This window comes from Acanthochromis polyacanthus, chromosome 8 (genome assembly GCF_021347895.1).
Source record: "Acanthochromis polyacanthus isolate Apoly-LR-REF ecotype Palm Island chromosome 8, KAUST_Apoly_ChrSc, whole genome shotgun sequence".
Classification (NCBI taxonomy): domain Eukaryota; kingdom Metazoa; phylum Chordata; class Actinopteri; family Pomacentridae; genus Acanthochromis; species Acanthochromis polyacanthus.
Window position 1 is genome coordinate 24,496,734 of NC_067120.1, and position 13,512 is coordinate 24,510,245.

At 38.5% G+C, this 13,512-nt stretch overlaps 1 protein-coding gene across 1 annotated transcript in view; it reads left to right on the top strand.

The window, feature by feature from the left end:
• The window catches only part of tdrd12 (tudor domain containing 12), a 36,889-nt gene extending 23,601 nt beyond the window's left edge, over positions 1–13,288 (top strand). The window contains exons 21-32 of the mRNA XM_051952105.1: positions 1,209–1,426; positions 2,953–3,034; positions 3,491–3,672; positions 5,010–5,217; positions 5,761–5,853; positions 5,996–6,168; positions 6,252–6,262; positions 7,837–7,918; positions 8,143–8,256; positions 9,632–9,785; positions 13,078–13,141; positions 13,215–13,288. Coding sequence (XP_051808065.1) covers positions 1,209–1,426; positions 2,953–3,034; positions 3,491–3,672; positions 5,010–5,217; positions 5,761–5,853; positions 5,996–6,168; positions 6,252–6,262; positions 7,837–7,918; positions 8,143–8,256; positions 9,632–9,785; positions 13,078–13,141; positions 13,215–13,288 — 1,455 coding nt within the window. The remainder of the gene's footprint in view (positions 1–1,208; positions 1,427–2,952; positions 3,035–3,490; positions 3,673–5,009; positions 5,218–5,760; positions 5,854–5,995; positions 6,169–6,251; positions 6,263–7,836; positions 7,919–8,142; positions 8,257–9,631; positions 9,786–13,077; positions 13,142–13,214) is intronic.
• Positions 13,289–13,512: the final 224 nt, after the last annotated feature.

The following is a 13,512-nucleotide window of genomic DNA, read 5'->3' on the forward strand; positions in this document are numbered from 1 at the left end:
GTGTCTGGCTGCTGCTAATGTCCCACCGTGGTGTGTCACCTTGTGGAAATGGGTTGGAACGCAAAATGATTAATTTCCGAATAAATATTGTCAATTACAGTGTTGAAACTTGTTCTACAAGCTGGAAAAAATGCAGCTTTTTAGCAATTGTCACTGTCTCCCGCAGTTTCATCACAACAAATAAGCTTAAAACATCACAACTTTTATTGCAATTTTTTAGAAAAGCTGCCGCGAATTCAGGCATTTTCAGCCGCAACAATCACGAAAAACGCCCACGAAATCCTGGAAGGACTGGTTAGTATTTTTGCCACATTTCTGCCGCTGTAAGGTCACTGTTACACACTCGTGAGTACACGAAGGTCCACTAGGGTCCATATGACATAAACTTTGTCATATCTTTGAGTCTTTTTTGTTAATCAGTCAGTGTCTGCGTGACTGTAGCCTAAAATTTGTGTCCGTGTGGCAAGTATACATCAGGGCATCCTGCACAATCTCTGATCTACTGATTATGTGTGGAACAGAGTCCTCAAAGTGGGCTAAAGAGTAGTTAATACCACCTACATGACTGCTGTCAACATCTGTGGATGTTTGTCTGCAAGGGAGCAAAATTTAGGCTTAAGCGAGGCGGGTTGCAATGGCAAAAGAACATACTAAGTTCTTTTAGTGACTATTTTGTCACTAAGAGTGGAAATTTGATGTTGCAGTGGGTACAGGCTTTCAATAACTGGACCACTAAAGACTGGAAAAATACAGCCTGATCTTTGAACCATGTTCTGGTTCCTACTTCTTGCCTGATAATAAAGTAAAAGCCCCCTCAAACTTTGTCAACATGACAGTGAGGTGAGTGGACTTGAATGACCTCTCCAGTCACCAGATCTTAATCTAGTTGAAAAATTTGGGGAGAAAAGCAACAGTGAATTGCCTCACAAATGTACAAAGTTAAATATCTGCAAAGTTATGTGATGTAATCATATGAAGGTGGAGCAGAATCTCAAAATAGTGTTTCCAGCATCTGGTAGAATCTGTACCACCAAAAACTTTAATCTCTTTTGAGAACTATTAGCACAGTGTCTCAACTGCAGTACTAGGTGTATGTAATCATTGCCTTAAAGAACCACAAGTTCAGTATCCATGCTTGCGACTAAAAGGGTGTCCTGGGTAAAGTTTCTGTTTCTCCCTCTGATTGCCTCTCTATGGTTTGATCACAGGGTCAAAGAGAGAGCTGCCCTTATGTCGCCCGGTCAGTGCTGCTCATTTCAGAAAGAAACGCTCGCCATATTGTTGGGATTCTGCGCTACCTACGACGAACTAATGCCCTGCTGCCTCCTGAGCTGCTGTCCTTCGCACAGGGCATACATGTGGCCCGGGAAGAGCAGAAGACAGACCGCCCTCTCTGCAGCTACGTGAAGAGCTTTGGAGTCTGCAGGTATTTTTTTTCCCGCTTCTTTAAAAAATGCTTTGGATTTTTATTTTGATATTTCTGTTGATGCAGACAAAAACAAATGTTTACATATCACTTCTGAAGATCATTTATATCATGGAGGTATTGAGTTTCCAATGACTTGTATATCTCTTAATTTTCTGTGATGAGATCATTGAAACCTATGTGCCTTTGTCTCAAAAAACAATCATGCGTTTTGATTCCTCATAGATTTGATGTAGGTCTTCTGGAAATATGACAAAAGTCTGTTTCTTTAAGGGGTATAAGTCATAACTTTAGTCTTCAACCTTAATTCTAGTCTGATTTAGCAATTTCCTTACCACTTTTGATGTGTGTGTGTGTGGGGTCAATCTTTTGTTGGAACGCCTAGCTGCATCCAAGACCCAAACTTCTGGCTGATGATTTTAGGTTTTCCTGAAGACTGTTAGGGCAGTCCTCCTCCTCCTTTATTCAATTTACTTTGTGTAAAACACAAGTTAAACTGGCACTAAACAGCACCACAGCACAATGCTATCACTGCCATGATTGATGGTAGGTAAGTGTGAAATCTGCTGGACTGTCGCTGCTTTGGATCAAGTAGGACTGTACTGTGATCTCAAGGCTTTCTTGTACAAATATGGCTGTATGAGCAGCTCACCGCAATCAGCACATGGGAAGACCTACTGGATTGCTAATCAGAGTGATTGTTTACAGTAAAGCAATTTGTGGAATAGACAGTTGGAAAGATGAAAAATTATTTCAAGTATAACAAAGACAGGGCATTGTGGGTCTTTTGTAATCTGTATGGCTTCTCAATATTCTAACTATTGCTTACTCACTAAGATGAAAAAGCATCTATTGGGTGTGTATCTGTATATACTGTATATTTTTGTACTGAAAATTTTCAGAATGGGCCTTTTGGTTCCACATGAATATGTACTGAAAGAATACAGCCACTGCAAGCACAGACCTTTTGTGTGTTTATGGAACTCAATTTAAAATTCTGCATTTCTGCATCTCTGCAGTAGTTACTGAGAACGCAAAACAACTACAGTTTGAAGACCCTCCACTATCTACAGTCTGCTCTTTAGGAAACATGACAGTTTCTCAGTTAATTACAGTGATGATTGGTCAAAGACTATATGCTGACACTGATTAACTGCAACAGGTTTTATGTTGAACTTGCTCACTCATTTGAGACAGCATCACATTAGTGGTATAAGGAAAAAACATGAGCGCTGTGCATACACAGCTCCCCATGACATTCAAGCTCTTATATCAACAGCATATTATAAGTTTTTTCATTACACTGAGAGGTCGCTGAACAGTGACCTCCAAACTGAGGTACTCACTGAACTGAGATCTTCGTTTTAGACCCCTGGCATCCATTTGTCATGGTTGAAATCCACTAGTACAGGATGGTCTCAGTTTGACAAAACCAGCCTTATGGTAATGACTGATTTAAATGGATTAGGGAATATGAAGAGCAAATGAATAACATGATGTGATTATGTTTGGGGTCTCTTCTGCAGAGAAAGCAGTTTGTGTCCTGACCGTCACAGATTCATTTCCCAACTGGATCAGTCTGAGCTCCCTGCATCTGGAGTCATAGAAGTAAGGGCGATGACATGTGTGTCTATGTTGTGTGAGTTTTTCAATGTTCAATGGCCATCCGATACTTCAGCCACTGCTTTCCACCATAGTCTATCTGGAAACACTGCCAAAAATATTAAGGGAACAATAATTAAATGATAGTTGTCACACATTCGCACAAAAAATACAAACATTAGCCCCTCGTTCTGTACTGCACTGATCATGCAAGTCAGTTGTTCTACTCTTTGCAGTCAGTTGCTATGTAAAACAAATGTATCAGTAACACTTGAATTGAAGCTGTAGATGTGAAGATATTAGCTATTATGTGACCATAAGCCTGTGTGTATATTTATAAATCAGACAAAATACCAATTATATTTTTTCTAACAGCATTTCTTTAGTAGTATAATTATAGTGACATTTGTAAGTATCATCTATAAATACTCTTATAAATTTGGATGTGTGTGTTTCTCCCAGGTGGTACCTCTGTACATTAAGACGGCATCGGTATTCTACGGTCGTATTGTCAAGAAGGAGGACAGCCGTTTTGACAAAATGTCCTCTGAAATGGCTTCTTATTATGCTGAAAAGAAACCTTTAGCCAAGGAGCTACTGGAAGGAGGCTTATATGCTGTGCAGGACGACAAGGTCTTCCACAGGTCTGACAATAAAATCTAAATGCAACACTGTTGGATGACCACACTAACCGTTTCACAGATCTCAAAACATGAAACTTGATCACGCTAGTTTGTAAACTAGCAGTAAGTTAGTTCCGATTGATGTTTTTTAATATTACTGCTTTACAAACTGTAACTTTTATGCCTGGCGTTAGTAAGAGTCTCTGTGAATAAAAACTCCACTGATAGGCCATGTAACGGCACACAAAATTCCCTGCTTGATATGTAGCTCAGTTTTAGAGTCACAGCACTGTACATTTTTGGTAGAACAAAGAAAGCAAAAGCAAACGTTAATAAATATGTTTTTGACATTATTATTCACAAACTTTCAAAGGGTCCAACTGGCTATAAATCTTATTGTGGCACTTAAAACAGTCAAATGACACATAATAAAGGAATAAGGAAAGAGCTGTATACTCTCTAGCAATTTCAGCTTTACAATTGCCCAGATTAACAAAAGTCACAGCAATTTTTTCCATAAACTTTATTTTAATTGTCATTGGACAAACCATGCTAAGGCCTGGTGCTTATGTTGAATGTGAACTCAACATGGTGGCCAGTTGGTTTTATAGAAGTCACACTTCCGGTTGTGCAGGAATTCACATTAAATTGTGTAGTGTGCTCATCATGCATTTAGTAGAATTTGCACTTTGTCTGCTCAGCTTTGAAGTAGGGATTTTTCTTCATGCAGTTAATATTTGAACAGTTCAAAATGTTTTAGCTGATAAGGAGACATGGGGCATACATGCCAAAAAATGTATAGTAGACATAGACTGTGTATAAAAACTGGATGTAACCTCCAGATCTAAATGTGAAGCCACCATGACAGGGCCTTAACCCTGCCCTCTTTCTAACAACCAGTAGGGAACGCCTCATCTCACGGATAACAGAAGTCCAACTTTACCTAGCTGATTGGTTCTTGCCATAATATGGATTCTAACAGTTGCCAAATAGGACTATCAGCTGTGTACAAACCTGAGTTCTGCACAACACAGCTGATGGCTAAAATATAACACGTTTTGACTTATTTCACTTTTTTTGCTACATAATTCCATTTCCATAGGTGTTCATTCATAGTTTGGATGCCTTTAGTGAGAATGTACAATGTAAATGTCATTAAAATATAGAAAAACCATAAAATGAGAAAGTGTCCAAACCTTTGACTGGTAGTGTAGAATTTTTACAGTAATTGTTTGGATCGTAGGGAGGACCAAACCTTGGAATGCTAATCCCAAACTGAATGCCCTCTTCCAAATGTTTTGTGAGAAGTAGTTGCATGTTAACCCTCAGTATATAATATGATTGTCGCTCCTTGGCAGGGTGAAGATCCTCTCTGTGCCAGACAAACGTGATTGCCTGTTTTTTAGCGTGTTTGCTTGCTTCATTGATGTGGGAAAGGAGGAGGAGGTGAAATCTTACCAAATCCTTCATCTGCCAGAGCAGTTTCACTCCCTGCCTGGCCAAGCTGTGGAAATCATCATCTGCCGAGTCAAGCCGGTTGATGCTGAGAATAACTGGCATCCCAAGGTTTCATTCCTATGTTGTTACTTTGCAATCACATGCATTAACAACACTCATAAAACCAAACTGATCTCTCCCTTTATTTTTTTCAGTCTCCTAAAATTTATTGCAATACTTGATTGTTTTATATTTACCATTTCATTTGTTGGAATAACTATAAACTCTTCTATCTTGTCAAAATACTTTCAAAGATTTATTTTATGAAAGGAAGCATAAATGCAAACAATAAATGTCATTGGGTCATTGTAAACTGTTGACTGTAGTGAAATATTGAAAGCTCTAATCTGTTTAGGAGTTTCTCATAATGTTTCTCAGACTGAAGTATGTATGGGCTCTGTTTTCGGGCATGTTCAGACGTCAGCATGAGTTTTCAGATATAAGCATCTTTCTTTCAAAAATAGTTTCATCTGGTGTGTGTTGGATGTTACACTTCCAAACTAAACATCTGTGGCTAGTGTATTTAGTGTCCTTCCTGCTGGAGGGCACATAGTTTGATTGTGAACAAAACAGTTTTGTGGCCGTCATTTAAATGGACACGTGTTCCTGCAGGTCACCAGGACAATCAGCCAGAAAATCCGAGGCCTGCAGCATCGAGGCAGAGCAGTTCTCAGTCTGGGAAACACTGTTTTTGTTGATCCTATGGTAAGGTGAAACATCTCCTTATACAATTACTTCCATCCAAATAAACTGCTTAATTGTCAGATGACAAAGTTCCCTGAATCAATGCTCTACTTTGTACAATTTGAGACACAATTTTTTATTTTTTTTTTTATCCCCCCCCAAGGTTCGGGTCACCCAGGTGCCAGGTGTGAAAACGCTCATAAATGAATACAGCATCCAGTCTGAGATCTTGACCACAGGGATGGGAATCAGCAACCCTATGCATCTGGACCTGCTTAGGGCACTGTGTCAAGAGGGTCCATCTGGCAGTTGCAAGGAGGCAGAACACACTTCTAGGTAAATAAACAGCTCATAGCAGGAAATAGCTGCTACTTTCACCAGAAGAAGACTTAAACGGCACATTTTTGTTGTGTCTGCAGGCAGCAGGATGGTTTGCCATTTCTGACAGTCCGGGTCAAACCTGAGGAAAATGAAAAAACCAACATTATAGACATTGAAGCACATTGAATAGAAAGTGATGTCTTATAAGATTTTAGTACTACAAACAAGGATATGTTGGTGAAAAGAAACTTTCCTGCTGTACTTAGGTCTCACTTAGTCAGTGCACTTATTCTAAATGTTGAATCACAGTGTCTCAGCTGCTTAACCATAAAATGAGCACAAGTAGAGAAAGAAAATGCAAAAAATGTAACACAAATGTTTAAAAAGTCCCTCACAGTTACAGTGTGTCTAATTGTGTGTGAATTCCATACACAGCAACAAAGAGGGAGGAGAACTTTGCCCTGCAATCAGCCTGGCTGCCTGTCAGACCCCCTTGGAAAATGGTAAAATCAAGTTCTCTCTGCAGATTTCCTCCTCATACTGTAGAATTTTAGTAAGAATTGTAGATAGATACTAAAAGACACTCTGTCATTGTATTAGCCATTACATATGAAAAGCTACTTATACCATATGGAATTATGTATCATTGAATTGTTGTGATTATTCAGCATAATTGATGATGGTGAAAAATCTCATCAGGATTTTTAATCAATGCCTGTTTTTTTTGTTTGTTTTTTTGTTTTTTTTCTATGCTCCAATTCATTCTCAAAATTGTATTATTGAAGTATCGCTATGGAATTGCTGCATCATGATGTTAGTTGTTCTTGGCTCCAGTCATTAATCAGCTGCAGTCAGTGCTACAGTTTCAGATGATGGCAGCAGCAGCAAAGTCTTACTGCATGTACTCAGTGTTTGTAGAGGTTTCCTGAGAGCCAGGACTTCCTAAATCCAAGAGTACTTCAGATGATCACATAAATAAAAGGTGGTACAATGTGCAAAATTTTGGTGGCACACTACAGCAGTTCTAGCAAAATGCACCTGAAAAGAAAACACTCAGGAGATATTTAGTGCACAGCCACTTTACATTGGTTTGCATCTTGTCTGCCTTCTGAAGTCACATAATCACAGATATGCGGGTTTCAATACGGCATAATTCCCAATAAAATATATAATACATATTTGCCTGTTTCTGCTGTCAGACAATAGAACAAATATGAAATAGTGACTGAAACACGGCCAGTTATAACGACATGTTAACCACCAGTCACTTACAAACTGCTGCTCCCACTCAGCAAACACATGTTAAACATGATGGCTGCGCTGTGAGTTTGGCTGTAGTTTAACAGAATTTGAAGCTTCTATCAAAATCAGAGAACAATTAGACAATGAGAAGAAAGGGAGTTGCCATAGCTGCTTTGTGCTTGTCTCTATTACGTTTTGTTTAATATTCAGGCCACATTTTGTTGCTTTGTCATTTTGTTAAGCAGTTTAATAGAAACTTGGAATTCGTTTCGAGTTGCACTCCTGGCTCAAATATTAAACTCTTTTTTTAATCATTTAAATCATGCTGTTGATTTAACTCCACAATTTTGAATGTCAAAATGTAAAAATTTCTTTCCATTTCATACTGTGCTGGATTATTAAAAAAATAAATAACTTGTATGTGTGGAAATGTTTTCACAGGTGTGCCTGAAGGTGCTCATCAAAGCAACCAGCAGCAGCTCATTGGCCCTGGTTCAACAGATTGTGATGACTCGACTATCAGGTGAAAAATGGCAAAAAAGAAGTCCTTCCTGCTACAACTTAAGATTAACAATGTTCTGCTTAAACATTGTGAAGGAAAACTGAAAGAAGAGTTGTGCAATCAATAGCAGACGATCTAGCATATAACAGTGGAGCTTCACTCTTTCGTGTTTGTCTCTAAAAAAAAAAAAAAGTAATATTATAAGGTCCTCCAATGTCTTTGTTTTGTCTCTGGTTGTGCTGCAGTTTCCACCCTCAGGTCCGTTGGTATCAAACATCCGATTCTGTGACTCTAAGAGTGAAGCTGATGAACCCTGAAAATCAGTGCTGTGATTTCTACCCTGACCGAGTCGTTTACAGGTCCGTCATCACCAGACCACTAGTGATCATGCACTTACTTTTCATTACATCCTCCATTCAGTGGAGCTTTTTATCCAGAACACTTTACACTGGTGGCAGTGGATACATGTTTAGCATGGCCAGCCTGTGTTATAATTAAACATACATAAGCATAAGTTTGGATAATGGCCGATAGAAAGACTTGTTTCTGTTTTGCAGGCTGGTGTCATATCAATGCAGCAGGTCACATTGAGTTATAGTTCAGTTTAACATTGTGCGGGAAACTTAATCCACAAAGTCCATTACTTCCCTTTGTGGGACATTGGTTGTTCTGTATTCTTCTGTTCTTGCTGAATGATACAGCTGTTTTACAGTTCAACATTTATTCAAGTCCATGACCCAGTGTTGCATATGATAGTGCAGATAAATTTAAAGATACATTCATCTTGAGCTACTTTGAAGCATGAGCACAAATAGAAATGTATTTACTTAAGCTGATTCTGTAAAAATTGTTTCCTGATTTCTTTGCTGTTATTCTCTTGTAGTTGCATCACGGTTTTGAATGTTTTTGCAAAGACTTAATTATTTTACCCTGTAGTAAAATGTTGAAAAATAATTTTTAAGTGCCACATTCTAATGATACAACAGAAAGTTGTTATGCTGTCTTGTTCTTGAGGCATCACCACATTACCAGTTGTCATTCTTTTGTTTGCAATCTTTCATTTATGTGCCCTGAAAATAAAACAGTAAATGTTCCCTTCCTATGTTTGTAAATCTAAAATCAGTTAATCGTTCTAAGGTTACTATTTGTTTTTTTTCTTTGTAATCGTTGTGGGTTTTAAAAGCTTTGGTGTTCATGAACATAAGTTCTCCATCCTAGTTGCTTGATCATTTGTTAGTGTTAGATTAATGGGCTTCAATTTTGAAAATTGCACACTGAAGTCATTTATTATGCAAAATGGCAAACAGTCTTTTGTTCCAACTTCTCAAATGTGTACAAATGTGTCCAGCGAAGTGCTACACCTTCAATATTTTCTGGAACAAGTGTTTGTTGTGCAGGGTCCATTGTGTTTACATACAGACACTAAGATGGCCATTGAGACCATCTGGTTTCATGCTGATTGACTAAACCGAATAAAATAATGCAAGGGACAATACGTACATATTTGTGGCCTGAGATCTGTAACTCTCTAATGGATTCCACTTCCTATCTGCCTGACAACATAAGAAAGGTCATCCTGGGGAGAGCAGAGGACAGACTGAGGTGTGCCTGAGGGTCAAACTAGTTTTCATAACTGAAAATTGAACAGCTCTGTTTTGTGTTACAGTAGAGACAAAACAGAAGACTGTCCATTCTCCAGTGCATTAATGCTCTGTCTTTGTTGATTGTGTTCAGTGGCAGAGTAAATGGTCGGTCCTACAGAGTCGACTTGGAGCTTCACCAAAATATCGCGGCAGACTGTTGCTGCTTGCAAATGAATTCCAGTGAGCCAGTTCTCATACTAGTTAAACAGCAGCAGGGATACTGGGAAAAACTCGTCAGGAACAAGGTACTGAATCAACTTTATTCAATCAACCACAAAAGGAAATGATTTTCACATTGACCATAAAGAATAATTGTGATTATTTTTATAGGTGTTGTATGTGACATTCAGAGCTACTTAATGCTGCTAAAGCAGGTTTTGAGTTCCATTTTACCTAATTTGTCTTTTAGATCAAGTTCGGATCACTTTTGCACTGTAGGGTCATTTCGTTTGGTTTCGCTAGATGGTGGTTGCCACACCATTTTCAAATTAGTCCTAAATTTGCATGCCATTAGATAGTCACAAAAGTACTTTCTATGCAAAATTGTAGGCCTGTAGCTCAAATAGTTTGAGTTGTGGGGGTCTGAAATTTTCTGAATTTGGGCTATAAAAAGCCTCGCCAGCGTTTTTTTGCATCTTTAAGTGGTTCTTTCTCAGCCTCTAGACATACCAGAGAGCTGTGAGTTGGTACACAAGGCCTCTGCATGTAGCTAGTGCCCCACAAACATCCCCAGGTGTTTCCCTACACTCTGCAGGCCATGGGGGCTTGCTAAAAATGATAAAAATTAAGAGATACCTACTCACGAGTGGGGTTTGGGACCTTAAAAGTACCGTACTAGAAATACTGCACAGAAGTGTTCTAACACCCCTGGGTTCCATTCTACACAAACATGTCATGATATCTACAGGTATGGCTCTAAACTAGACCTTGTGACACAAAAAGGGCATTACACTTTTTTGCTTTTCAGTACTTTAAATTGGGATACAAGTATTAGTAATCATTCCAATGGTAGTGTTATGTATGTTTTGTTCTTTTTGAAATGTTAGTTGTTAAAGGTGACTACCTTCAAAAAGTGTAATGACATATTGACACCCATTTGCAATGCATACATGTAATTATAACATACACATACAAATTACATGTACTAACTTGAATTCAGGGAGCTCTGTAGTAGTTTATGGTTGATTAATTTAAAAATAACAAGAACGTTGCATTTTACAGTATCAGTGCAGTGGGATTAAACATGTTAAATTTAATTGGACAATGCCATGTTACAAGCAAAAGAACCTATACCTAAGTTATAACTTAGGTATACCTAAGTTAGACCATTACACCTTTTGAAGGTAGTCACCTTTAACAACTAACATTTCAAAAAGAACAAAACATACATAATACTACCATTGGAATGACTACTAATACTTGTATCCTAATTGAAAGTACTGAAAAGCAAAAAACGATTTTGACATTACCCATGCCATTTTGAGTAAGAATATCTCAGTAACTACAAATATAACCCTGCTGCTTTTTTGTACAGTGATAGACGACAGATGGAACTGTCTTGTAGAAAAATTTGGGGTCTCTGGTACCTGTCCCACACTGAGATTTTTGCCACCAAAAATAGCAATTAAAAATCTCGTCCAACTTTGGGAGCTCATATTTTCCAAACTGAGGTACCTAGAAAGCTTCCATTTGCTAAGTTATCACACAAGTTTGTGTAGAATGGAACCCAGGGGTGTTAGAACACTTCTGTGCAGTATTTCTAGTACTTTTAAGGTCCCAAACCCCACTGATACTGTAAAATGCAACGTTCTTGTTATTTTTAAATTAATCAACCATAAACTACTACAGAGCTCCCTGAATTCAAGTTAGTACATGTAATTTGTATGTGTATGTTATAATTACATGTATGCATTGCAAATGGGTGTCAATATGTCATTACACTTTTTGAAGGTAGTCACCTTTAACAACTAACATTTCAAAAAGAACAAAACATACATAACACTACCATTGGAATGATTACTAATACTTGTATCCCAATTTAAAGTACTGAAAAGCAAAAAAGTGTAATGCCCTTTTTGTGTCACAAGGTCTAGTTTAGAGCCATACCTGTAGATATCATGACATGTTTGTGTAGAATGGAACCCAGGGGTGTTAGAACACTTCTGTGCAGTATTTCTAGTACGGTACTTTTAAGGTCCCAAACCCCACTCGTGAGTAGGTATCTCTTAGTTTTTATCATTTTTAGCAAGCCCCCATGGCCTGCAGAGTGTAGGGAAACACCTGAGGATGTTTGTGGGGCACTAGCTACATGCAGAGGCCTTGTGTACCAACTCACAGCTCTCTGGTATGTCTAGAGGCTGAGAAATAACCACTTAAATATACAAAAAACACTGGCGAGGCTTTTTATAGCCCAAATTCAGAAAATTTCAGACCCCCACAACTCAGAAACTATTTGAGCTACAGGCCTACAATTTTGCATAGAAAGTATGTTTGTGACTATCTAATGGCATGCAAATTTAGGAATAATTTGAAAATGGTGCAGCAGCACCCCCAAGGAATATCTGGTCATTTCACCTGGAATGACCCTGGAGATAAACCAGGTGACCAGGTGATGTCCCTCTCAAACTACTTGAAGAGAAAACAAATAAACGATCAACTACAATAGACAGAAATACAGGACAACAGCTTTCATTACTGAGATTACTCTCTCTGCTAAGGACACTTGCCTCTACTATATGCTTGCATAGCAAATACAGGGGGTCCTCAGCTTACGTTGAAGTTCCATTCCTAAGGTGCAACGCAAGTCAATTTTCACCGCAAGTTGGAACTCCGGCGAAAATGTATACAAAGCCTTATGTGCATCACAATTTCCATCAGTTCATTGGAAGAGTCATGAATAGCAATAACTGTCATGCATGTATGAGTCATTTCACAAGAAGATAATGGAATATGTTGCTCTGTTTGTACAACTTATCAAATACTGTCCTTTTTTATGTTTTTCTGGTAGGGCAAAGCCACTGGCTGATGTTCATCGGTGTTTTGCCCTGTTCCAAGCGTTTTATTTTATCTATTTTCACTTACATGGAGATGGCTTTCCTTTTCTTCAAAGAACTGCCATCAGAAGAGTCTGACCTGAGAGCCATAATGAAGGGCAAAAAGATAGCGAATGTAGCCTCGTCCAAGGTGGTGTACAACCGACAAAAGTAAACAAAGCTGTCATATAGCACCGTGTGGCATTGTTTGTTCACTCTGCACGCCAACTAGTTCCACGTAGCCAGTTCTAACGTAATGATGAAACACCGTATGTTGTAAACTGAGGACCCCCTGTAACTAGTTTCGATGCAACTGCGAAACGCTGTAGGTCGAGGACGTCGTAAACTGAGGACCCCCTGCAGTTGTTTGCTGCCATATTATTGCTACATTATTTTTCAAAATCTTGTATATAGAACTTTAAATATGGAAAGAAGTGTCTACTGAGGTAACAAAAAACTAAGGAAAAATGTAATTATGAATTTAATGGGTGATTTCTTTCTACAGAATATGTTTGTCAGTTATGACATGGAGCACATTGATGATGATGATGAAGACAAAACTCCAAATGGTAAGATGCTGAAATCCTGCGAAGAGACAAACTTCCACCTGCATTGAACTGACGTGTGCACTTTTTGTTTCAGGTCTGTGGTTTGTGGAAAACACAGGAGAAGATAACTGGTATCTGAATTCAGAGAGCACCAGTGACAGTGACTGAAGATTATAGACCGACCCTTGGGGGAAAGAAATGCCACCATCATCAGGTTGCTTTCTGTAATGAAGGTTCTGTGGCCTTTGACCTCTTTCATGCTAAAGCATGTAGCATCAGGAAAAGTGAGAGACCTCTCCCCATTTTCTCACCCCATGAGAAAAATGGGGAGAGATCTCAGTTGTATTGACAATTGTATTAACTTTCAATTGTATTGAAAGTTTTGTTTGATT